Raw genomic sequence first — 24,740 nt, forward strand, 5'->3', positions numbered from 1 at the left:
CCTGACACAAATAGTATTTTCTCATTTAATTTTATACCTCCTCAAGTTAACCTGAAAAATAAAACATAAACTCATTCACAAAAAATTCTTGCTATGCTCTTTAACAACTTGGATACACTTAAACTCTTTTCATTTATTTAAATTGTAAGAGCAGAAGTAGTAATATTCGTAGCCCCGAAAGCTTCAACTTCATACCCCCAGTCGTTCTCGCTATATTTCTGACGTGTCTTTTTGGCAACGATACACACAGTGCCTTTTGATTTAGTTTTAAAGCATATTTAGTTTTAAAGCTGAATATGTCAGTTACATAATTATGGGGGATTGGCGTACCCAATATCCCTGGAGAACGAGTTACATGACCGTTCTTTTATGCTGAACAAAATGGCTGTCTCAAAATTTTGACTGGACGTGTTTGGAAATCGAATGGGCTTGGTAGGAGGACAGCTTGCCCTTCAATCTCTTTTGTCTCTTAAAATGGGCACTAGAACTTTTTCATTTAGTTCAACATCCACCTAAATATTCCTTAAAAGATTCACCTTAATACTCTTAGCTCGCGTAGTAGCAATAGTTATTGTAGCATTAATAGCAATATGCGTATACCTACATCTTTGGTTTCTTCAACACACGCTAAAAGTTTAAATTTTTGTAACATCAAGCAATTCTGAAGCATTTCTGATTCGTCCTCTTAACAATCTATGTGGGCATAGTGTGTTTCGATTTAGTTCCATACATTTTCAGTATTTCCTAAATTTTTCGGCTTAATACCCTTAGTTTTAGTAGTAGTAGTAGTAGTAGTAGTAGTAGTAGCTGTGGTATTAATTGTAGTAGCCTTAGCTTTAGTGGCAATAGTAGTAGTAACAGTAGAATTAATGGTATTAGCCTTAGCTTTAATGGCAGTAGTAGCAGTAGAAGCAGTAATAGTAGTAGTAGTATGAGTAGAAACAGTAGTATTAGGATGCAAATATTATCTTCTGGTTAGTTCAACATTCCCAACAACAAGTCCTGTTAGTTTCAACTTCATACACAAAAATGTTCCTAAGATGTTGTTGTTACACCCTTTCGACAACCTGCATACAAACAGTGTGTTATGATTAAGCTCACCTCCCCAACCCCCAAAAAAGTTTCCCTAAAAATTTTACCTTCATACACTTAGGCATAGTTGTAATAGGATTCACGGTAGCAGTATTGGTATTGTTCTTACTAGTATCATAGGCAGCGCAATAGCGCTGCCTAAGTAAAGATCTAGTGGCCACTCCAACTTCTAGTTCTCCTAGGGGGAAATATGGCCTGATAAGCTCGAGTGCTCCAAACTGAGGTTGAGACCTCGTAGCTATGATTCACGCTCCCGTCCCTAGTGAGACTAGAAGAGAGCCCTAAGTTGCACCTCATTGCGGTGGAGTTGTGAAAGGTTCTGCTGGTTGCCTAGCCCGACCGGCAGAATGGCTAACGCAATGGGGTGCCAGAAGTTGGGGAGCTGCTGGTCAAGAAAATTCATATGAAACACCATGGTTACAGAAGATTCAGATATAACAATCAATACTACGGCGTCCGCAGGAGCCAACACGGATCAGTTATGGATGATATCCGATTTGAGAAGTTGGGTAATCATCCCCACCAAGAAACTTAAAGTTGGTTCTTGGAATGTAAGAAGTTGCAAGGCCGAGTCAACTCAGATGCTTCTTGCTAATGAATTGAAAAGGTATGGTGTCAATATATGTTGCCTTTCTAAGACTAGATTGAACGACATACTGACGAAATAAATTGACCTCACGGATTCAGAAACATTTAAATTTTACAACTCTGGACCGACTGATGGGAGCGGTCTCCATGAAGTCGAATTCCTTCTGGACCCAACTGCTGCTTCATCTGTCATCACTTCACAGCCAGTGTCAGCAAGAATCTCTACCCTAAGACTAAAAGGCTGGACTAGTAACGTCACTATATTGTCCGTCTACGTGTCTATCAAAGATGCATTCTTCTTTGAGCTGCATAAAACACTTGACACTGTAGCCGGAAGTGGCAGACTAATTTTCACTGGTGACTTTAACGCAAGGGTTGGTAAACTAGATGCAAACACCAAAGAAGTGGTCAGACGCCATAAAATTGGAGATAAACGTTCCAAGAACGAGAGGCTGCTACAGCTTGCCGAATACAGTAACTTATGTCTGTTTAACACCCAGCTCGAGGACAAGAAGCACCATCTTGTGACCTGGAGATCTAACGGCGGGGTCACCAAAGCCCAGATCGACCACTTCCTCGTCAGAAGACGTTGGAAGCGCTCATGTCTGGATGTAAGAGCCTACAGAGGCGCAGATACAGGCTCAACAAACGGCTCCGATCACTTTCTTCTCATCTGTAAATTCAGTGAAAGACTAAGCAACCACAAAAAAAATACAAACTAGTCGGTTTCATGTTTTAAAACAATTTAGTCGACAGATCAAGGCCGATTTGGAGCTACAGCTTGATAAATGATTTGAGGCCCTTGATGACCACACTGACATCAAAGATCAGTGGTCCAAACTGAAAGTCCTGACAAAAGAGGCTGCTGAACAGGTTCTTGGTCACACCAAGAGGAAACAAAGGCTCTGTATATCGTACAAAATATCTACGCTAGTGTAAAATACACGACCCTTTCTCAGTTGGCCAAAAGAACCCTTAAACAATTTTCACAGGCTGGTAAATCAGCCCGCTTATTATAGTAACAAGAAATACTTGTCAAAAACGGCTTTTGATAAACGACAATCAGAAAAAACGCATAACCTAAGGAAAACCCTATAATTACTGAGGGAAGCGACATGTAAATCGCCAATCTGCATAGACGCCCTAAAGGACAAAATAGGCAACATTATTCAGACAGAAAAAGATCGCCTTGAGAGATATTTCTCCTAGCTCCTTAATCCCACAAAAGCTCCATGTGATCTACCCGATTTCCAGGGTGTACCGAAGGAGCCACCACCATTTGATGATGTTTTGCGGGCAATGAGAAACATGAAAAATAACAAAGCCCCCGGAAAGAATGGCATCTCAACAGATATGTATAAGTCATCCCCCACACTATTATGTCAGCTGAAAGACTTTTTAGTTGAAGTGTGGACGACAAAAAAATTCCCATAAGATTGGAGACTCTCAGTACTTATACCGGTCCATAAAAAGGGAGACAAGGCAGTCTGCTCGAACTACCGATGTATATCACTAATAGACCAAGCCATGAAGGTCTTTTGCATAATCGTCCTCAACTGTTTCAAGGACGCCCGAGACAAGTTGACAAGAACAGAAAACGCAATTTTCAGAACTTATAGGGGCAGTCTAGACCATGTTTTCTCCATTCATTCCATACTATGGCAGAGCGAGAGATTTCCATTTTGCGCTATCGTTTATTTCATCGATTTTGTCGTCGCTTTCGGCTTCCTTATTAAGACAAAGATTAGGAACATCAAGGAAGAAGGTGGTGTCCCAATAGAATTGATCGAGACACTCAAGGTATTCTTAGGGTCTACAGCCGGGAGAGTTCGAACTGCTGACGGCGAAACCCGGAATCTGACATTGAGTCAGGGGTTAAACAGGGTGCCCCCTCTCGCCAGCTCTGTATAATTACATAATAGACTGGATAATGATGAATTCACTTTGCACCCACAAAGGGTTTGTCGTCGGTCAGAGAGAAGACAACCCAATCGGCCTGACAGACCTTGACTTTGCAGACAATACGAGTCTCATGAGTAGCTTGTCGGCTGAGCTCCAAAAGATGGTCAACGATGTCTCCTATACATGAAAGAAAACTGGCCTCATGATCAGCAAGTCTAAAACAAAAGTCATTAAAGCAAACGACCCAAATCACCCAGATCTCAAACTAGGAGGCAAAACCATCGAAACTGTTGAAGAGTACCACTATCTTGATTCTATATTTACACCGAACGGAGGTGCAGAAACTCACGTTAGAGCTCGAATAGGAAAGGCATGGGTTGTCTTCACAAGCATGAAGAAGTCGCTTTGGAATAGACATGAAGTTAGCATCAAAACGAAGATGAACGTTTACAAGGCAACTATTCGATCGATCCTGCTGTACGTCTGTGAAACTTGGCCTTTACAGGCCGAAGAAACACGTCCACTGCATGAGACACAAAACCGTCACTGCATGAGACACATACTAGGGGTCAGCCGATGTTTTCATATCTCAAATGCTGAGGTTCGAAGGCGTTGTGCCAAGAAGGCCCCCTCTCAGTAATCATAAAACAACGACGACTGAAATTCTTGGGACACACACTACGACGACCAGCTGGAACCATATCCCGCGATGTCCTCACCTGCGTCAACCTTCCAACTTGGAAACAGAAACCAGGCGGCCAAAGAAAGAATCTCCGGCAGACATTCAAGAATGACCTGGATCCTTGGGGTGGCTTCCGCCAACACGGACGTTGTTGGGATAAAGACTGGCTGAAGATTGCAGAAGAGGCTGGTGACAGATCGTGTTGGACTACGTCAGTCATCCCATCGTCCATTGGTGCCGGGAAGGATGGATCATCGTCTGGTTCCCGCCGAAAGTAAGATGTGGGCTTATGTCTTGTTATTACTTTTTTTTTTGGTTTTAGACCAGGGCATTTCGTAGCGATGGAGTTGTCGTAGAAACTTCAAAAAGGGCTCATTCGATTTGAAATTGAAAAGGCTAGTGCCCTTTTTAATTGTCAAAATTGATTGGAGGGCAACTGACACCCCTCCCACGCCCACCATTTTCCCAAACACATCCAATAAAATTTTGAGATAACCATTTTGTTCAGCGTAATTGAAAGGTTCGGAAATTGTGTCCTTGAGGACGACCCCCCTTCCATAGACCTCAGGGCAAGGGTTGTAAGTTATGCCCTGGGGGCACATAAGGTTTGTATAGAAAGGGTTATCGGATAAACTTTTGGGGCTCATTGGATTGGTTATCACAAGTTCTGTTGTCCTTTTTAAGATTCAGAGTGATCGAAGGGTTGATACCCCCCCCCCCACACCTCGTATTTTCCCGAAATGCAACAATGCCCATTTCTTGTCGTAGAAACTTTGAAAAAGGCTCATTACATTGGAAATCGGAGGGACTAGAGGACCTTTTAATAGTCAAAAGTGATAAGAGGGAAACTAACCCCCATCACATGCCTACTGTTTCCCCAAACACATCCAGTCTTTGAGGATGTCTTTGAGGATGATAACCTCCCCGCTGCCCTTGGGGCAAGGGTTGTAAGTTGCCAAGAGCCTTGACATGTAATTCCTTCAAAAATAGCACCCATTTATGGCATGTACATGCCCTCTGAGAGTAATCTTAAAGCAAAAAATAGGTTCATGCCAAGAGCCTTGACATGTATTTCCTTCAAAAATAGCACCCATTAACATGCCCTCTGACAGCAATCTGAAAGCAAAAGATAGGTTCTTGCCAAGAGCCTTGACATGTATGTCCATCAAAAATAGCACCCATTTACGACATGTACAGGTCCTCTGACAGTAATTTGAAAGCAAAAGATTGGTTCATGCCAAGAGCCTTGACATGCATTTTCTTCAAAAATAGCAACCCTTTTCAACATTGAACAGGCCCTCTGACAGTATATTATTATTAGCAGTAACAGTAGCAGCAGCAGTATTTATAGCAGTAGTAGCAGGTAGATGCTACCTTTTGGTCAGTTGAAAATCCCACGATCTCACTCATGGTGCCCCAGAAGTTACCTCTTGATACGGTAAGCCGTTCCAAAAATGTTGCTTATACTCCCGTATCAGCAATCTGTTTGCTCATACTATGTTTTTGATATGGTTCAACTTCTCCTCTCAAAGTTTCCTCAAATATTTATTTTAATATGCTCAGCCTCAGAAGTACTCGCTACAGAAGCAGTAGTTTAGTGATACTAGTGGTAATTGTAGTAGTAGTAGTAGTAGTTATGGCAGCAGTAGAAGTAGTGGTAGTTGTAACAGTAGTAGCAGCGTATTAATATTGCCTTCTTGGTCAATTGATCATCTCCCTTATCATTTCCTGAAAGTTACAAATTAATATATTCAGATATTCCTGAGTTACGCGTTTTTTACAACATAAGGTGTTGGATTTACTTCAATACTCCCCTCAGCATTCCCTGAAAGGCTCTCTGAATGCTCTTCGTACTTTAGGAGAGCAAGGTCAAATATGCATACTTTTATCAATAAAAAATACTATAAGTCGTAGTGTACAAATAATACGACAAAACCAACCAACCAGAAAAAACAAAAAAAAAACAAAAAAACATTATGCTTACATTGCTCTTTACTTAGGCAGCGGTATTTTGCGGCCTAGCATAGCCGGAAGTATAGTTTTAAAGTAGCCATGCTTCTTCGCATTGCCGTCCGTTTTTAGCTTAAAGAATATCCGAAATTATAGACATCGCAATAGCACTGCCGTAGTAAAGAATGATGTTGGCACTATGAATTATTTATTATTTTTTTTGGTTTATTTATTTTTGTCCAGGGCGCTTCGTATAGAAGGAGTTGCCGTACAAATTTCGAAAGGGGATAATTCGATTTGAAAGTGAGAGTTCTAGTGTCCTTTTTAATAGTCGAAAGTTATTAGAGGACAACCGCCCCCCACGCCCATAATTTCCCCAAACACGTCCAATCGAAATTTTGAGATAGCCATTTTGTTCAGAGTATTTGAAAGGCTCATTAATTATATGTCTCAGGATGACAAACCCACCACAGCCCTCAGGGCAAGGGCTATAAGTTATACTAGTTGCCAATTATTAGCACATAAAGTTTTTATGGAAGGGGTGGTTGTATAAACTTCGGAGGAGGCTCGTTCGATTGGAAATCAGCATTTCTAATGCCCTTTTTAAGAGTCAAACGTGATCGGACGGCAAAAAGCCGACCCCCCCCCCATATCCTACCTTCCCCAAATGCATCCAATATAATAGATATTTTGAGATAGCCGCTTTATTTAAAATAGACCAAAGATCATATAGCAAGGCTTTTGGGTTTGAAATAAACCCCCTGAGCCTGTGGACACGGGTTTTAAATTATTCCCCGGTGGCATATAAGCTTTTTTATGGAAGGGATGGTCGTAAAAAACTTTAGAAGAGGTTCATTTCATTGGAAATTGGAAGTTCCAGTTTAATTTGAAGAGTCAAAAAGTGATGGTTGGAAACCAGCCCCCCTCCCTCCCCCCCCCTGACTACCCTTATTTTTCTAAACGCATTTGATTGAAATTGTGAGATAGCTATTTTGTTCAAAATAATCGAAAGAACATAGCAATGCCTCCATGATTAACACAACCCCCTAGAGCCCTTGGAAAAGGGTTATAAATTATGCCCTGGGGACATACAAAGTTTCTATGGAATGACTGGTCGAATAAATTTCAGATGGTCAAAAGGGCGTAACTCGGAAATATCTGAATATATTAATTTGTATCTTTTAGGAAAGGATAAGGAAGATGATCAATTGACCAAGACGGCAATATTAATACGCTACTGCTACTGTTACAGCTACCACTACTTCTACTGCTACCACAAGTACTGCTACTACTACAATTATCACTAGTATCACTAAAACTTCTGCTTCTGTAACGATTACTACTAAAGCTGAGCATATTAAAATAAATATTTGAGGAAAAGTTGAAATAAATCAAAAACATTGCATGTGCATACAGATTGCTGATACGAGAGTATCAGCAACATTTTTGGAGCGGCTTACCGTATCAAGAGGTAACTTCTGGGGCATCATGAGTGAGGTAGTGGGATTTTCAATTGACCAAAAGCCAACATGTACCTGCTACTGCTGCTATCAATACTGCTGCTGCTCCTGTTACCACTATTACTAATATGCGGTCAGAGGGCCTATTCAATGTTGTAAAGGATTGCTATTTTTGAAGAAAATGTATGTCAAGGCTGTTGGCATGAACCCATATTTTGCTTTTAAATTACTGTCAGAGGGCATATACATGTCGTAAATGGGTGCTATTTTTTTACGAAAATACATGTCAAGGCTCTTGGCAATAACGTAATTTTTTGCTTTTAGATTGCTATCGGAGGGCCTGTTCAATGTCGTAAAGGGGTGCTATTTTTTAAGGAAATATATGCCAAGGCTCTTGGCAATAACATAATATTTGCTTTTAGATCGCTACCAGAGGACCTGTTCAATGTCGTAAAGGGGTGCTATTTTTTAGGAAATACATGTCAAGGCTCTTGACAATAACATAATTTTTGCATTTAGATTGCTATCAAAGGACCTGTTCGATGTTGTAAAGGGGTTCTATTTTTGAAGGAAATTATGTCAAGGCTCTTGGCATGAATCTATCTTTTGCTTTCAGATTACTGTCAGAGGGCATGTACATGTTGTAAAAGGGCACTACAGTGTCGTAAAGGGGCACTATTTTTGAAGAAAATGCACGTCAAAGTTCTTGGCAATAACATAGTTTTTGCTTTTAGATTGCTATCGGAGGGCCTGTTCAATGTCGTAAAGGGGTGCTATTTTTGAAGGAAATATATGTCAAGGCTCTAGGCAATAACATAATTTTTGCTTTTAGATTGCTATCAGAGGAACTGTTCAGTGTCGTAAAGGGGTGCTGTTTTTTAAGGAAATACATTTCAAGGCTCTTGGCTATAGCATAAATTTTGCTTTTAGATTCCTATCAGAGGACCTGTTCAATGTCGTAAAGGGATGCTATTTTTTAAGGAAATACATGTCAAGGCTCTTGGCAATAATATAATTTTTGCTTTTAGATTGCTATCAGAGGACCTGTTCAATGTCGTAAAGCGGTGCTATTTTTTAAGGAAATACATGTCAAGGCTCTTGGCAATTACATAATTTTTCTTTTGGATTGCTATCAGAGGACCTGTTCAATTTCATAAAGGGGTGCTATTTTTGAAGGAAATACACGTCAAGGCTCTTGGCATGAATCTATCTTTTGCTTTCAGATTACTGTCAGAGGGCATATACATGTTGTAAAAGGGCACTACAATTTCGTAAAGGGGCACTATTTTTGAAGAAAATGCACGTCAAAGTTCTTGGTGATAACATAATTTTTGCTTTTAGATTGCTATCAGAGGACCTGTTCAATGTCGTAAAGGGGTGTTATTTTTGAAGGAAATGCATGTCAAGGTTCTTGGTGGTGAAGTGGATTCCCTGATCATCCCAAATGCTGCCGAGAATATATTAGCTAGAAAGCTGTAAGTGCAGCTAATTTTTTCAAGTTATAAAATGTGAACTAAGGTCTAATTAACCCATTAATTGACCTGGAATAATACCATGTATTTTGCAATGTTTATTTTGCTAAGAGTGATAAATAATCATTAATGAAAAAATTTCTTCTCGTGGAATATTTGTTACGTTCGTAGACTTCGCAATGTCGTACAAAAATCATAGATATACAATATATATGTTCTAAAGAGTGACTAATGATAATTACTAAAAAAAAAATGTCTCTATATTTATAAGCTTCGGAACCCTGAGAGATTTTGCACTGTCGTAGAGACCTGTACATTTTGCAGTTTTGTACAAAAACCTTGTATTTTGAAATATATGCCTGCTAAAGAGTAACAAATACAAATAATCATGAACGAATTATATTCTGTACGCTCAAGATATGTAAGGTCATACAAAAGCGTAGATTTTGTAATATATATCTTGCAAAGGCCGACTAATAATTATGAGTAGGGTTTATCGATGTCATACGAAAATAGTAGATTTTGCAATATATGCCTTGCAAAGAGCACCAAAAAATCATGAATGAAATAATACCTTCATTAAGATGAGATCTGGGTATTTTCTACTTAAGTTTAAAGTTTGTAAATGCTTCTTCTGGTCGGGAATTTTGTTTTAATGAATAACGCTTCACAGTTCAAAAACATACTGTTGAATATCCAGTAGAGATGGAATGGAATGTTAGAATTGATTTTTAAAATATGTATTAAAATTAGTCTTTTTTCAAAAACATTTTATGACGCCGAAAATTCAAAACTTAAGAAAGCTTTCTAATAGAATGCTGCTTTCAAAGAGACATAACCGCTCGAATTCACGCAATGACGTCACTGGGCCAAAATGCACTGTTTATGACAAGCCCAGTTCTAATGGCAATCAAGTGCCAGTAGCGAACATGAAATAGAAAGTGAAGCTGGCTTATAAGATCGGATAGTGAAAAAATGGTCGTGGATATCAATTGATATCAAGTTAACCACGAAATTGGTTACGTCAATTTGAAAAGTTACCACGGGTTTATTGTTCTAATCAACCTATTTGAATAAACTGCTATCAGTAATTGGGTGTCAATTTTTGGTTTGCGGATATTTTGAAAAAAAAAATGATTCATTTATGAAGTTATTGACGTAGTAAAATTAAGAAAATAGTAACTTCGTATATAGCTTTAAAGCCATAAGTGTAATAATTTGAATTAAATGCTCGGGAAATGCATCCTGAGGTTTATGGAAAATTGTCTCAAACGCATCCTTGGAATTCATTAGATCGATAAGATAACAAACGCTTTCATCCGTAAAGAAAGAGAAATGCCGCTCGTGATCGATCGAATCAAAAATATTCAATGGCGATACTAGGGTCACATGGTGCGCATGGGCAAGGGCCGCCTCGATCGAGATTTAGTGCCTTGTCCCTCCCGGTATCAGAAGTTTTTGACGGTAAAAAGGTGCAGTAGGACTATGTCTTGAGAAGAATGCTGCACTCTTCAGGTCGTCAACGGAAGATCTATGGTCTGTAGCACTCGAGAGGTCATCATGGGGAGGCAGCTTTGTTGCCTTATGCGTCAGCCGCCTTGAAAAGACCTAAATCTAAATAAGCGTATATCGCCCTCAATCTTTTTAACAAAGTTTGCTGCTTTCCGTCACAGTTTGACTTTAGTTATTTGAAGTGTTTCAACTAGGAAACTGCTGGATAAGCGTTATGCCAGGCAAGGCCGTATGTAGGGGGGGGGGTAGTGGGTTTGAACTCCCCTCTCCCCGGAATGTTTGCCCGACTTGTAAAAACGTAAAAAAGATAGAATATAAACCAATTTTTGATGTGTTTTTTGAAGTTTTTTAGTAACCCCCACCCAACGATAAATTTTTTTTTGTAACCTCCCTCCACCCAAAAAAAAATCCTGGATACATCCCTGATGCCGGGGTTACATTATAGTTACACTTGTAGATTCAACCAGAAGTTTGGTTGACTCCAATGCCAACTGTATGTCCCTTCCTTGATTTTCGAATTGAGTAATGATCAACTTTCAAGCATCAAGATTGCGACTGACTAATCAGAGTCGAGATTTGAGGAATCATTTTTTAAATTAGAAAAATTTAGAGCTTGGAATAGCTGTTGTCGTACCTGTAAGGTGAATATGGTTAACAATAACACTTAATACTAAGAAGCAAAGTTGGGAGCAAATTAGTGTCGATATAAGCTCTGCAAACTTATTAAATTTTCCATGTTTCAGTTTCATTTCAGTTTTCCATCTTTCAATGTCAATTAAATTTTTCATTTTTCAATTTCATTTCAGTTTTTAAATTTTATCTAATTTTTCTATGTTTCGGTTTCATTTCATTCTTGTCTTTCTATTTGGTTTCACTTTTTCATCTTTCAATTTCATTTCCATTTTTCATCTTTCAACTTCATTTCAAATTTTCATCTTTCATTTGATTTCAATTTTTCAATTTTGTTTCAATTTTCATTTCTATTCCATTTCAATTTTTCCGCTTGTTTAATACAAGTGCAACGTTGAAATCAAGGAAAAAAATGTCATTGATAAATATTGACTTTTATATTGACAGCTGTGACTATTGTGCGTCTTGAACATTAAGTTAGGTTCTAACAGAGCGCGAATATTGCTTTGCCTAGCAAAAAATGCTTCGTGGAGCCTCAAAAAGGCCTTTCGGAGCGAAAAAGTCGCTTCAACTTGAAGTTAAAACATTCCCGTAGCAAGCGCGATTTTTTAATGAAAAAACATAGTATTTGTTCAAAGCTTATAATAATCACTAAATATTACCCAGTGTGGTTTGACACACGCTGTAAATAATACGAATAAGCGGAAGTAAAAGAAAATACATGGCTAGAGGTTGCAAATAGACTTATGAATCGGGTATGAATATAATCCTATATCGCAGTTCTCAAGATCTATTTTTGTTTAAGCTCAAGGAAAGTAATTTTTCGTGATAAGTAGTTCTCAATAAATAATAATAAACTTATTGTTTACATGAAATTATGTATTATGTATACAATTAATGTATACTATATTTGTTTGTAAGCTCAAATAATATCAATTGTAAGCTCTTAATGTCTTGTTATCTTCTCGTATAAAAATGGCGCAAACTGTATATACAATCTACAACATGGTTTTTGTAGACATAGCAATACATTGTTTAAAAAATTATTGGTGAACCAATAATTTTGACTAAATTTCGTAAAGGTGCAAATTTGCTACCCATGACATAAAATAACTTATTTCATACTGTGTATTATTCACTCTATGGGCAGAACTATCTTAAACCTAACCAATACTACTACGATTACTACTAACAACTCACCGCAGCACCAAGCCGCCTGAGGCCAACAGAGCTACGTACGCTCTTCCTCCACCCGAATCTATTCAAAGCCTCCCTTTTTACACCCGTCCATGAAGTTCCCATTTCCTTTAAATCTTTCTTTATGACGTCCTCCCACCCCAGACGAGGACGACCTGCTTTCTGTTTTGCCCTAGATGGTTGGTCGGAAAGAACAATCTTCGGCAATCTATCATCGTTCATCCGCACAACGTGCCCTAGCCATCTCAACCTTTCTTTCATTAACCTAACCAATAACCATATTTAAGCTGAAATAAAACGTTATACAATGTTGCCCGAATTCTTCAATGTTTGAATGTCTGTTTGCAGTTTCAATCTTGAAACAAGAAGTAGATCAAGAAGAGACTTACCATATCATTGTGATTAAGCACATTAATTGACAGTGTTTCTACTGATAAAACTTAATTTTCATGTATACTGCTTAACATGCATACAAACGAATCATTTTACATACCAAAATGCATGATAAAGTCAAATGTATATGGATTGTATTAGGCTATTAGTATTTCTTGTGTTTTCTCCTTCATTAACTCCCTCATCTACTCCCACTCTCTCCGATCCTTCTCAGGCCTCTCCTGAGGCAGTTTGTATTATTTCAGATTCTGGAAATTGTTGGCTTTCCCCTCAAAACTCAACCCCCTCTCCACCGTCGTCATTATTATTAGAGTTATCTAGGAACTAATAAAATATCCAAAATTATACAATACTTTTCAATATCTGTTTTTCATAATTTTGGTTTTCGACTTCCAAACTGCAAGAAAAATGAGAAAATGGAAGGGCATCTGAGTATTGTCTTTTATTCTTGATAGCAAGCAAAGTAAGCGTACAGTGGGGAGTACATGGTACTATCTGTTTTTATATTTTTAAGCAAAAAATTGCCTTCAGTGTGAATTACGAAGATATTTTCGCATCGCGCCGCGAACTTTTTTTTTGCGGACAATTTTTTCTTACGCTCTGTCAGAACTTAGCTCTAGTTGTTATTTATGACAATTTGTATCCAGGTAAACAGAGGCTAGCCGGAAACAGGCTTTGTGACAACCAAGTATAAACAAAGTTCTTGTATCTATTAATTTGGAGACGCTTGCCTATAATTGTATAACTTAAATAAAATTCCGAACCCTGCAGTGTGTTGCCACAGCAGAGTTCAAACTGTAGGTCCTGTATTACCGTGCTGAAATCAAGTCCATTTCGCCACTATACGAGACTTAAGATGCTATGTTTTTTTTTAAAAATAATTTATAAGAACATCGAAGGTAACGCACATACTCTTCAAATAGTCTACCTGAAATAATGGGAATATGATTAATTGAGCTACATTGTCATGTAGGGGCGTAGTGTGTTTGATCTCAGCTTGGTAATATGGGATCCAGAGTTCGAACTCTCCTGTAGCAACATATTGCGGGGCTGATGCAATGACCTTAGGATTAAAGAAGCATCGTCAATCCATTGCATACATACATGCACCTTGAGGCTACTTTACCATCTTGGTATTTCCATCACTGTTAAGTGCCATAAATTAGAAATTGTAGAATTCTGTAAGTTAAGAGGGACAAGTTTAGATTTCATAAATTAATATAAGCTATCCCTTCGATGGATTCGTACTCTTTAAATGTAGTTCAATGTAGTTTAGTTTGCCATAGAAGCTTACTTGCAATAACTTCTTGCCAATGTAATAATAGGGTTAGACTAGCATCTTACTTAGACTTAGTTTCTCCCACGCCGTCTGGCGCATAAGGTGACAACGGTGCCTCTCCTTGACGACCTCTGAAGAGCTTGAGATCACAGATGTTCCAAAGATGCCCTCGCCAAAGTAGCCTTAAAGTTGCTTCTTAGTATTTGAGGCTCATATTAGCTTCAATTTGTACTAGAAAAGACAGTGTGAATTTCAATGACAGTAGCTAGAGGACGGGAATGATGAGAAGGGAGCAAAAAATGTTTTTGTTCCTAGTGCAGTTTTTGTTCCCAGTCTTTGTTCGCAGCGCTGTAATACGGTATTGTGCTGCGCTTTTTAGATCTCAAATTATATACGGCTGTTCTATTCAAACAAGTATCTTCTCGGTGGACTGTAGAAGTTCCCAAATAATGCAGAACGAAGAGCTGTATCTCAGGAGAGAGCTACAAAATTATGGTAATACCGTTGAGGGTTTAAGAAAGAATAAGATATTAAGCTTAAGGTGATTACCAACTAGTGATTCGCGTTTTTCAAAGTGTAGTTTTAAATACTAACCTTTAGTTCCCACTGGTGTGATTTTTTTGAACGCAAAATGGCTCACGGATAGTGGATGCAGGACAATCGCAAAAATGTTCTCACAGAAACAGTTCATAACAGCCGTTGAAGCGCAAAGATACTATGAGATGTGCAAAAAGCACATAGGAAGTGCAAAAAGTACATAGGCTAAGCACATAAGCACATAATAAGCCGTTGAAGCGCAAAGATACTATGAGATGTGCAAAAAGCACATAGGAAGTGCAAAAAGCACATAGGCTAAATGAAGTTCTAGAAGCCAAAAAAATACTCAAAGGGCTAACCTGTATTAGCCTAGGCTAACTATGCCTAATGAAAAATATAAGTCTCAACTCTTTGGCTCATTTCCCTGAAAATATCCCCCCATGGCTCGCTTATTAAAATTTTGTGTTAAAAGGACAGGGCCCTCATGTTGTTCGTCAATTTTTAATGGGAAACTTTTGATAAAAATGTTTAGTTTATCAGTTACTTGCAATTTATCGTTATACAAAGCTTTCAATTTAACATAATGGATGCAATTTACAACGGCTCAGTAGAAATATTTCAACGCAGCCGTTCAACCATTGTGACGCAAAAGCTTGTAGCAAAAAACGGAGGAAATTTTACGGATCACGCAAAAACGGCCGTTTTTGCACGAAATTGGATCGTGTTAACCCAGGGTAACTTGTTTTATTACCCTTGCAATTCATAGTCTTTGTGAAGTGAATTGTATGAAGCACAGTAAATTCTCTCAGGAACCTTAGTGATGGTATAACCTTAGTAAATGATCTTTTGGAATTTGTAAGAGTGGTTGCTGATCTTGACTTGTTCAAGAGAAGGGATTAGGCTAAATAAAATAAAACAAGTTTTTTGAACAGAAAGTAAGGAGCAACATTAAGACTCAGAACGAACAGAAATTATTTCATATATGAAGGGGTTGCCGCCCTCCTTAATACCTTGCTCTTCACGCTAAAGTTTTCAGCACTTTTAAAAAAATCTTTCTATTTTAAGCAAACTGCCAATGTGTTTAAGAAGTCATTCTTTAAAAAATCGGGACACACCGTAACGAATAGAATAGAAGTGTGATAAAAGGAAAGTTTTTGTTTATCTTCATTTAGAATAATTTAAAAATAGAATTTACCGAATTCTTGCGGTGAAATCAAAGTCTTTGCGGCAACAAAAAGAATTTTTTTTTGTCACAGAACTAAAATGATTTACGCTTAGATCACAGTTATGATTTAGGTTAGATTAACGGTTAGATTATTTATTAGATTAACGGTTAGATTATCTGATTCTTTTGATGTATCAACTGGTATCGAAATCCCGCTTTTTAGAGTTTCGGCTACTATTGAGCCGGGTCGCTCCTTACTTACAGTTCGTTACCACGAACTGTTCGAAAAATACCTACAAAGAAATAAAACTGACCACACAGATAAATACACTCAGCAATTGAGAAGAAAACCGGAAACTTTAAAAGATAATAGACTAATTACCCCTCAAATGTACTGAAAATTCTACCCAGGTTGCTCTGCTCCCAAATTTTATGGTCTTCCCAAAATCCGTCGTAAGAAATCCGAGTATAGGAAAGTTTTTGGCTACCATTTTTAAGCTTCTTTTGACAAATGAGATTTATGACATTTATGTTTTATGACATAAATTTATGACATTTATGATTTATGACATAAATTTATGACATTATGATTTATGACATAAATGAGATTTATGATATGAGGTTCGATTAGGTTTGTCTGAAAAATGGCCATTTATGGCAGATCTATTTGTTTTTTTGGAGAAATTATATAAAATATCTATGAAACAATGTTTGACTGTTTGTAAATATGATATGCATTATATCTTTCTTCACAGAAACCAGCCCGAAAATCCTTCTCCTTATGCTGACGATGCTTTACTTGTAAATGAAACTCCTTCTGATCTCCAGTCTTTGCAACGAGATGAGAACGTTCAGACACTACCAGGATCAAGAATTTTGTCATTCACTGATACTGAAGCACCTTCAGCTGATGTTTCTATTCAAAGGCAGAATGGTGGCAACAGGATAATGTCAATTGTAGCTAAAAGTGCTGTACGTCGACTATAATTTTTTTTTCGGAAGAAATAAGTATTGTCAATTACAGCCTTTTTAAAATTGAAATATAACTCAGCTTTTATAATTGGGGGGGGGTCGTAAAAAAGATAAAAAAGATGACTTAAGGGAAAATTGACGTTAATTACGGATATGATAGTAAAAAACTGTTTTTAGATGATAATTGTTTGGAACGGGCCCAACCTAGGACCCATGAACTATTTCATTAAGGACTGTAAATTCCCCAAGGTGCAATATGTTCATTTTTGAATTAAAATGAAGTCCCTGTTTAATGGGCTATTATTTGCCGGCCGGAATTACAGATTTTCAGCTCCGAAACAGAAGCAAACTGGATTTTTTCGGACATTAAGACAACTGTTTGGATACCTCTATTTTGTCATAGGCACAATACAAAACATGACCGATCGATTTAGGCTAGTAAACGCTCCTACATCTTAATTGGATATCAAGATCATAAAAAAATAAATGAAAAGGTGTATGAAAATGAATTTGAAAAAACGAGAAGCTAGAGAATAAATTCCATTTCTAACACTGGCCAATCACCCTCGACGAATTGATGCACGTTTTAAAATTCCATGGGACTGGATAGTCAGGAACCCAAGTTCAAACATGTCTCTTCTTTTCTCCAATGAAATTTTTTCGTAAACAGTAGGTACCTTGTATTTTTGATACCCTTGTCCCAGGGGTTTTTGGGGTCATGTCATCCCTGGAGACAAAATTGAACAAATCAAAATTTTGATTGGAAGTTTTTGTGGTTAGGGAAGTAGAAAAGAGTGCACAGGAAAGTGGCTGGTTGCCCTCCGATCACAGTCGATCTTTGAAAAGGGCACTTAGATTTTCAACTTCCATTCCCAATGACACATTTCCAACCTAGAGATATTGCATATATTTCCATGTATTGCAGATCTCTTTATATTGACACAAAACATTCAACTTAATACCCTTAGCCCTTCCAGAGTTACAGATACATCATTTTGACAACCTTGATGCATATAGTGTCTTTTAATTTAGCCAAAAGTCAGCTTTGGCTTTCCCTGAAAATATGAACTCAATATCCTTCTGTGTTTCTAAGACATTGGAGGTATTTTAATAACTTGGATGTACATGGTGTCTTTTGATTGAGTCTAACAACCCTGTCAACATTCCCTGAAAGTTTTAGCTTAATACATGTAAAGGTTTAGGATACCCTGGAGAAGACTTGCCGTCTTTGTTCGTTTTTACCTATATTTAAACAATAGCGACTTCGCATAATTTATCGCCGTTGCCTTGGGGGGTGTGGGGGTTCATAATACCCACTAAGGCACCTTTTGACATTTAAAAAAATGTCAACATGTCTTAAAATTTTGACTGAATGTTATTTTTTTTAGGGGGGAGGGGGTAAGGTTGGAACTAACTAAAATGCTGTGGGAGGAGAGCTGGTTACCCCCCAACCACTTTTAACTCATAAAAAGGGCACTAGAACTTTTACTTTTTAAATGAATGAGTTTTCTCCAAAGTCTGTATAACCAAATGACAAACGAAATCACGGGAAGAAAAAAAAAGGAATATATAATAAGCCATATCGCTCACTTCCGTAGCAGTGCTATTGCGCTGTTAATGAAGACTCAAGTTAGGCCCACTAGTTTTACCTATTTTGGGTGACTTTTGCTGTAGTCGTAACATAGTATATACATGAAATTAAGCTCAATGATGCATTAGTTGAAAAAAAAAATATAAACGAGTTTACCAACCAACTTTGACATTTCAATAAAATTATCTTGAATGACAAAATCTCCTTTTTAATCTAGAACATTATTTTTATCTTTCAATTTTAGTAATTTTTTTTATAAAACTCTGTTTGCGTTCTCTTTAATTAATTCCATTTTTGCAAGCCCCAAATTTTCACTTGCATAACTTAGAATTGAAATAACCTTTGAATGAAAAACTTTTGATGCAAGAGTACATATGTGTGTCCTGAGCATTGATTAGCTTCATCAGGCTTATTGTTATTGCCCTTCTATCATTTATAATCTCTTGCAATCTACATTTTCTATACCTTGCAAATACCCCTTGCATCTCTTTTCCTATGGTTATTCAAGTTGTCTTTCATATTCCTTGTTTCTTCTATCCCTTGCATATTAAAGTTTTCTATTCTATATTTTGCATCTTCTATCTCTTGCATATTCAAGTTTTCTATCTTATCCCTTGCATATTCACGTTTTCTATTTTATCCCTTGCATCTTCTATCCTTTCCATATTCAAGTTTTCTATCCTGTCCTTTGCATCTTCTATCCCTTGAATATTCTGGTTTTCTATCCTATCCCTTGCATATACTATCTCTTGCATATCCAAATTTTCTATCCTATCCCTTGCATCTTCTATCTCTTGAATATTCAAGTTTTCTACTATATTCTTTGCATCTTCTATCCCTTGCATATTCAAGTTTTCTATCCTATCCCTTGCAACTTCTATCCCTTGCATATTCAGGTTTTCTTTCCTATCCCTTGTATATTCTATCACTTGCATATTCAAGTTTTTTTTCATATCCCTTGCATCTTCTATTACTTGCATATTAAAGTTTTCTGTTCTATCCCTTGCGTTTGTCTATCTATTGCATATACAAGTTTTCTTCCCTGTTTCTCGTATCTTCTATCCCTTACATATTAAAGTTTTCTCTCCTATTTTTTGCATCTTTTATCCTTTGCATATTCAAGTTTTCTTTCCTATCCCTTGTATCTTCTATCCCTTGCATATTGAAGTTTTCTATCCTATTCATTGCATATTCAAGTATTTTATGTTATCCCTTGCATCTTCTGTCTCTTTCATATTCAAGTTTTCTATCCCATCCTTGCATCTTCGATCCCTTGCATTTTCAAGTTTTCTGTCTTATTCCTTGCATCTTCTATCCCTAGGATATTAAATATTTCATTCCTATCCCCTGCATCTTCTAACCCTTGCATATTCAAATTTTTCATTTTTTCAGATAGCTAAAGATGATAATCAACTTGACACAGAAGATGATTTTGACTTAGCCAGAGTAGACATTGATTCAATTGTTCAAGAAGCAGAGCGGCAGCACTCCACTTCCCATCATATTAACTCCCACACATCCTCCTCAAGTCTACCTCCAACTCTTAAATCCAAAACAAGCTCAAAGCCTAACTTGGCATCATTGAAAGAGCAGATGTCAAAAGGAAATCTAGCTAAAAGAGCAGCTGCATTTAATAATTTTCAGTTAGAGATGTCAGACATTCTTGTAGAAAGATCATCACCCATAGGATCTGAGGAGATCAGCTCCAGCGTCTTGGATTCTATATTTACAACAACTGACTATAAATGGTCTAGTGAAAATTTCAATGCTGTGCCCCAAATAGATTTTCAGACTGCTCTAAAGAACTGTGAAGACTCCTTCCATGGTGCGTCTTCGGCCATCTATGTAGACACTTCAAAAAAGTGTGCTTGGTTCCTAGGTAATTTCATAACTTCATAAAAAAAAAATTTCATAAAGAAAAAAAAAAAAAAAAAAAAAAAATTGGGAGAAGCAGAAAAAATAAGAATAAAGCCACCACTAAATTAACCACCAATAAAAACATTTAATTAAAAAATCGTAAGGGTAAGAACTACTTCCGTTATTGATACCAGTACACGGATGTACTTTTACATTATTGTAGCTTTACCACAGATAGATAATTAAAGTAGATGAAGGTCTGATATTTTATGTAAAACTATTACATTGCCCTGGGAGTTTAAATGTGTTTCTTGATCCTTTTTTATTAGTTTGGTGTTTTCTGCACAACTAAACAGGAATTAAAAATATATCACAAATATTAAAATACTTAGAAATTGCGGGGAGCTCTTAACGAAATTTTTCTATACTTTTTAATATTCAATTTCCCTTATGCATGACTAATTGGTGGCCCAGAGGCCACCTAAATTCTGCTAATACTACTAAATATTTTTTAGACCACCGCTCACACACAAGAAAGCCCACGAGCCATCCAGTCCTTACCAATCGAGTACCTATCCAAAGGATACCCCCGTCTCCATATCCACGTCCTTACTCCCTTCTTTCTTTTTCAAAGATAAACCCACCCACCCCTCTGGCTTCTTTACAACATTTTCCAACCCATCCATCTATCATTACCCACCACCTTGCGTACCCACACAACGGGGACTCTTCGTACCATTCCCCTGCAAAAATAACCTCATCTCTCTTGATTCCTCCAGTTCACCCCAAACTCAACTGCTACTTAGTTACCGCTGTTTAGAGTCTCCGCTAGTACCTGCTCAATTAAATGCAATTGTATTTGAAAACTTGTAATATTATTTCACTGAATTTTAAGCCTTGAGTTCAAAAAAAGAAATGAACTATCATTACTCTTATAGAAAGCGAAAGGCTTTAATTTCTATACAAATATTCTTAAAACTAGTAAAAGACAAAGTCATTAAAAAAAGAAATTAATTTTCAGTGCTCTTGTAAAAAGTGAAAGCTCTTAGCTATAATGCAAAAAAATTCATAAAATTAGCAAAGGCAAAGTTATTTTGTCAACCTGAACATGCTTTCTTGCTTCAAAAAAAGAAATGAATTATCAGTACACTTATAGAAGCTTTAATTTTTATGCGAATATTCTTAAAAGTAGCAAAAGCCAAAGTCACCAGAAAAGAAATGAATTTTCATTGCTCTTGTAAAAAGTGAAAGCTCTTAGTTATTATACAATAAAATTCGTAAAACTAGCAAAGTCAAAGTAATTTTGTCAACCTGAACATGCTTTCTTGACTCAAAAAAAGAAATGAACTATCAGTATTCTTATAGAAGCTTTAATTTTTATGCAAATATTCTTAAAAGTAGCAAAAGCCAAAGTCACCAGAAAAGAAATTAACTTTCAGTGCTCTTGTAAAAAGTGAAAGCTCTTAGTTATTATACAAGTAAAATTCGTAAAACTAGCAAAGTCAAAGTTACTTTGTCAACCCGAACATGCTTTCTTGCCTCAAAAAAAGAAATGAACTATCAGTATTCTTAAAGCTTTAATTTTTATGCAAATATTCTTAAAAGTAGCAAAAGCCAAAGTCACCAGAAAAGAAATGAACTTTCATTGCTCTTGTAAAAAGTGAAAGCTCTTAGTTATTATACAAGTAAAATTCGTAAAACTAGCAAAGTCAAAGTAATTTTGTCAACCTGAACATTATTTCTTGACTCAAAAAAAGAAATGAACTATCAGTATTCTTATAGAAGCTTTAATTTTTATGCAAATATTCTTAAAAGTAGCAAAAGCCAAAGTCACCAGAAAAGAAATGAACTTTCATTGCTCTTGTAAAAAGTGAAAGCTCTTAGTTATTATACAAGTAAAATTCGTAAAACTAGCAAAGTCAAAGTAATTTTGTCAACCTGAACATTATTTCTTGACTCAAAAAAAGAAATGAACTATCAGTATTCTTATAGAAGTTTTAATTTTTATGCAAATATTCTTAAAAGTAGCAAAAGCCAAAGTCACCAGAAAAGAAATGAACTTTCACTGCTCTTGTAAAAAGTGAAAGCTCTTAGCTATTATACAAGTAAAATTCGTAAAACTAGCAAAGTCAAAGTAATTTTGTCAACCTGAACATTATTTCTTGACTCAAAAAAAGAAATGAACTATCCGTATTCTTATAGAAGATTTAATTTTTATGCAAATATTCTTAAAAATAGCAAAAGCCAAAGTCACCAGAAAAGAAATGAACTTTCATTGCTCTTGTAAAAAGTGAAAGCTCTTAGTTATTATACAAGTAAAATTCGTAAAACTAGCAAAGTCAAAGTAATTTTGTCAACCTGAACATTATTTCTTGACTCAAAAAAAGAAATGAACTATCAGTATTCTTTTAGAAGCTTTAATTTTTATGCAAATATTCTTAAAATTAGCAAAAGCCAAAGTCACCACAAAAGAAATGAACTTTCATTGCTCTTGTAAAAAGTGAAAGCTCTTAGTTATTATACAAGTAAAATTCGTAAAACTAGCAAAGTCAAAGTAATTTTGTCAACCTGAACATTATTTCTTGACTCAAAAAAAGAAATGAACTATCCGTATTCTTATATAAGTTTTAATTTTTATGCAAATATTCTTAAAAATAGCAAAAGCCAAAGTCACCAGAAAAGAAATGAACTTTCATTGCTCTTGTAAAAAGTGAAAGCTCTTAGTTATTATACAATAAAATTAGTAAAACTAGCGAAGTCAAAGTAATTTTGTAAACCTGAACATGCTTTCTTGACTCAAAAAAAGAAATGAACTATCAGTATTCTTATAGAAGCTTTAATTTTTATGCAAATATTCTTAAAAGTAGCAAAAGCCAAAGTCACCAGAAAAGAAATTAACTTTCAGTGCTCTTGTAAAAAGTGAAAGCTATTAGTTATTATACAATTAAACTTCGTAAAACTAGCAAAGTCAAAATAATTTTGTCAACCTGAACATGCTTTCTTGACTCAAAAAAAGAAATGAACTATCAGTATTCTTATAGAAGCTTTAATTTTTATGCAAATATTCTTAAAAGTAGCAAAAGCCAAAGTCACCAGAAAGAAATTAACTTTAAGTGCTCTTGTAAAAAGTGAAAGCTCTTAGTTATTATACAAATAAAATTCGTAAAACTAGCAAAGTCAAAGTTATTTTGTCAACCTGAACATGCTTTCTTGCCTCAAAAAAGAAATGAACTATCAGTATTCTTATAGAAGCTTTAATTTTCATGCAAATATTCTTAAAAGTAGCAAAAGCCAAAGTCACCAGAAAAGAAATGAACTTTCATTGCTCTTGTAAAAAGTGAAAGCTCTTAGTTATTATACAATAAACTTCGTAAAACTAGCAAAGTCAAAATAATTTTGGCAACCTGAACATGCTTTCTTGACTCAAAAAAAGAAATGAACTATCAGTATTCTTATAGAAGCTTTAATTTTTATGCAAATATTCTTAAAAGTAGCAAAAGCCAAAGTCACCAGAAAAGAAATTAACTTTCAGTGCTCTTATAAAAAGTGAAAGCTCTTAGTTATTATACAAATAAAATTTGTAAAACTAGCAAACTGAAAGTAATTTTGTCAACCTGAACATGCTTTCTTGACTCAAAAAAAGAAATGAACTATCAGTATTCTTATAGAAGCTTTAATTTTTATGCAAATATTCTTAAAAGTAGCAAAAGCCAAAGTCACCAGAAAAGAAATGAACTTTCATTGCTCTTGTAAAAAGTGAAAGCTCTTAGTTATTATACAAGTAAAATTCGTAAAACTAGCAAAGTCAAAGTAATTTTGTCAACCTGAACATGCTTTCTTGACTCAAAAAAGAAATGAACTATCAGTATTCTTATAGAAGCTTTAATTTTTATGCAAATATTCTTAAAAGTAGCAAAAGCCAAAGTCACCAGAAAGAAATTAACTTTCAGTGCTCTTGTAAAAAGTGAAAGCTCTTAGTTATTATACAAATAAAATTCGTAAAACTAGCAAAGTCAAAGTAATTTTGGCAACCTGAACATGCTTTCTTGACTCAAAAAAAGAAATGAACTATCAGTATTCTTATAGAAGCTTTAATTTTTATGCAAATATTCTTAAAAGTAGCAAAAGCCAAAGTCAACAGAAAAGAAATTAACTTTCAGTGCTCTTGTAAAAAGTGAAAGCTCTTAGTTATTATACAAGTAAAATTCGTAAAACTAGCAAAGTCAAAGTTATTTTGTCAACCTGAACATGCTTTCTTGCCTCAAAAAAAGAAATGAACTATCAGTATTCTTATAGAAGCTTTAATTTTCATGCAAATATTCTTAAAAGTAGCAAAAGCCAAAGTCACCAGAAAAGAAATGAACTTGCATTGCTCTTGTAAAAAGTGAAAGCTCTTAGTTATTATACAAAAGCCAAAATATAGAATACAGCCAAAAGCCAAATACAAAAGCAAAAGCCAAA

General features: G+C 36.0%; 1 protein-coding gene across 2 annotated transcripts in view; it reads left to right on the forward strand.

Moving 5' to 3' along the window:
- LOC148942345 (uncharacterized) overlaps positions 1-24,740 on the forward strand; it is a 184,776-nt gene that overhangs the window by 130,786 nt on the left and 29,250 nt on the right. For both annotated transcript variants that reach the window (XM_089103093.1, XM_089103091.1), the window contains 3 exons: positions 9,016-9,149; positions 16,615-16,831; positions 19,815-20,301. In XM_089103093.1, coding sequence (XP_088959219.1) covers positions 9,016-9,149; positions 16,615-16,831; positions 19,815-20,301 — 838 coding nt within the window. The remainder of the gene's footprint in view (positions 1-9,015; positions 9,150-16,614; positions 16,832-19,814; positions 20,302-24,740) is intronic.

The sequence above is a fragment of the Artemia sp. Qi Xiang Cuo genome, chromosome 17 (genome assembly GCF_049724085.1).
Source record: "Artemia sp. Qi Xiang Cuo chromosome 17, ASM4972408v1, whole genome shotgun sequence".
Lineage (NCBI taxonomy): Eukaryota > Metazoa > Arthropoda > Branchiopoda > Anostraca > Artemiidae > Artemia > Artemia sp. Qi Xiang Cuo.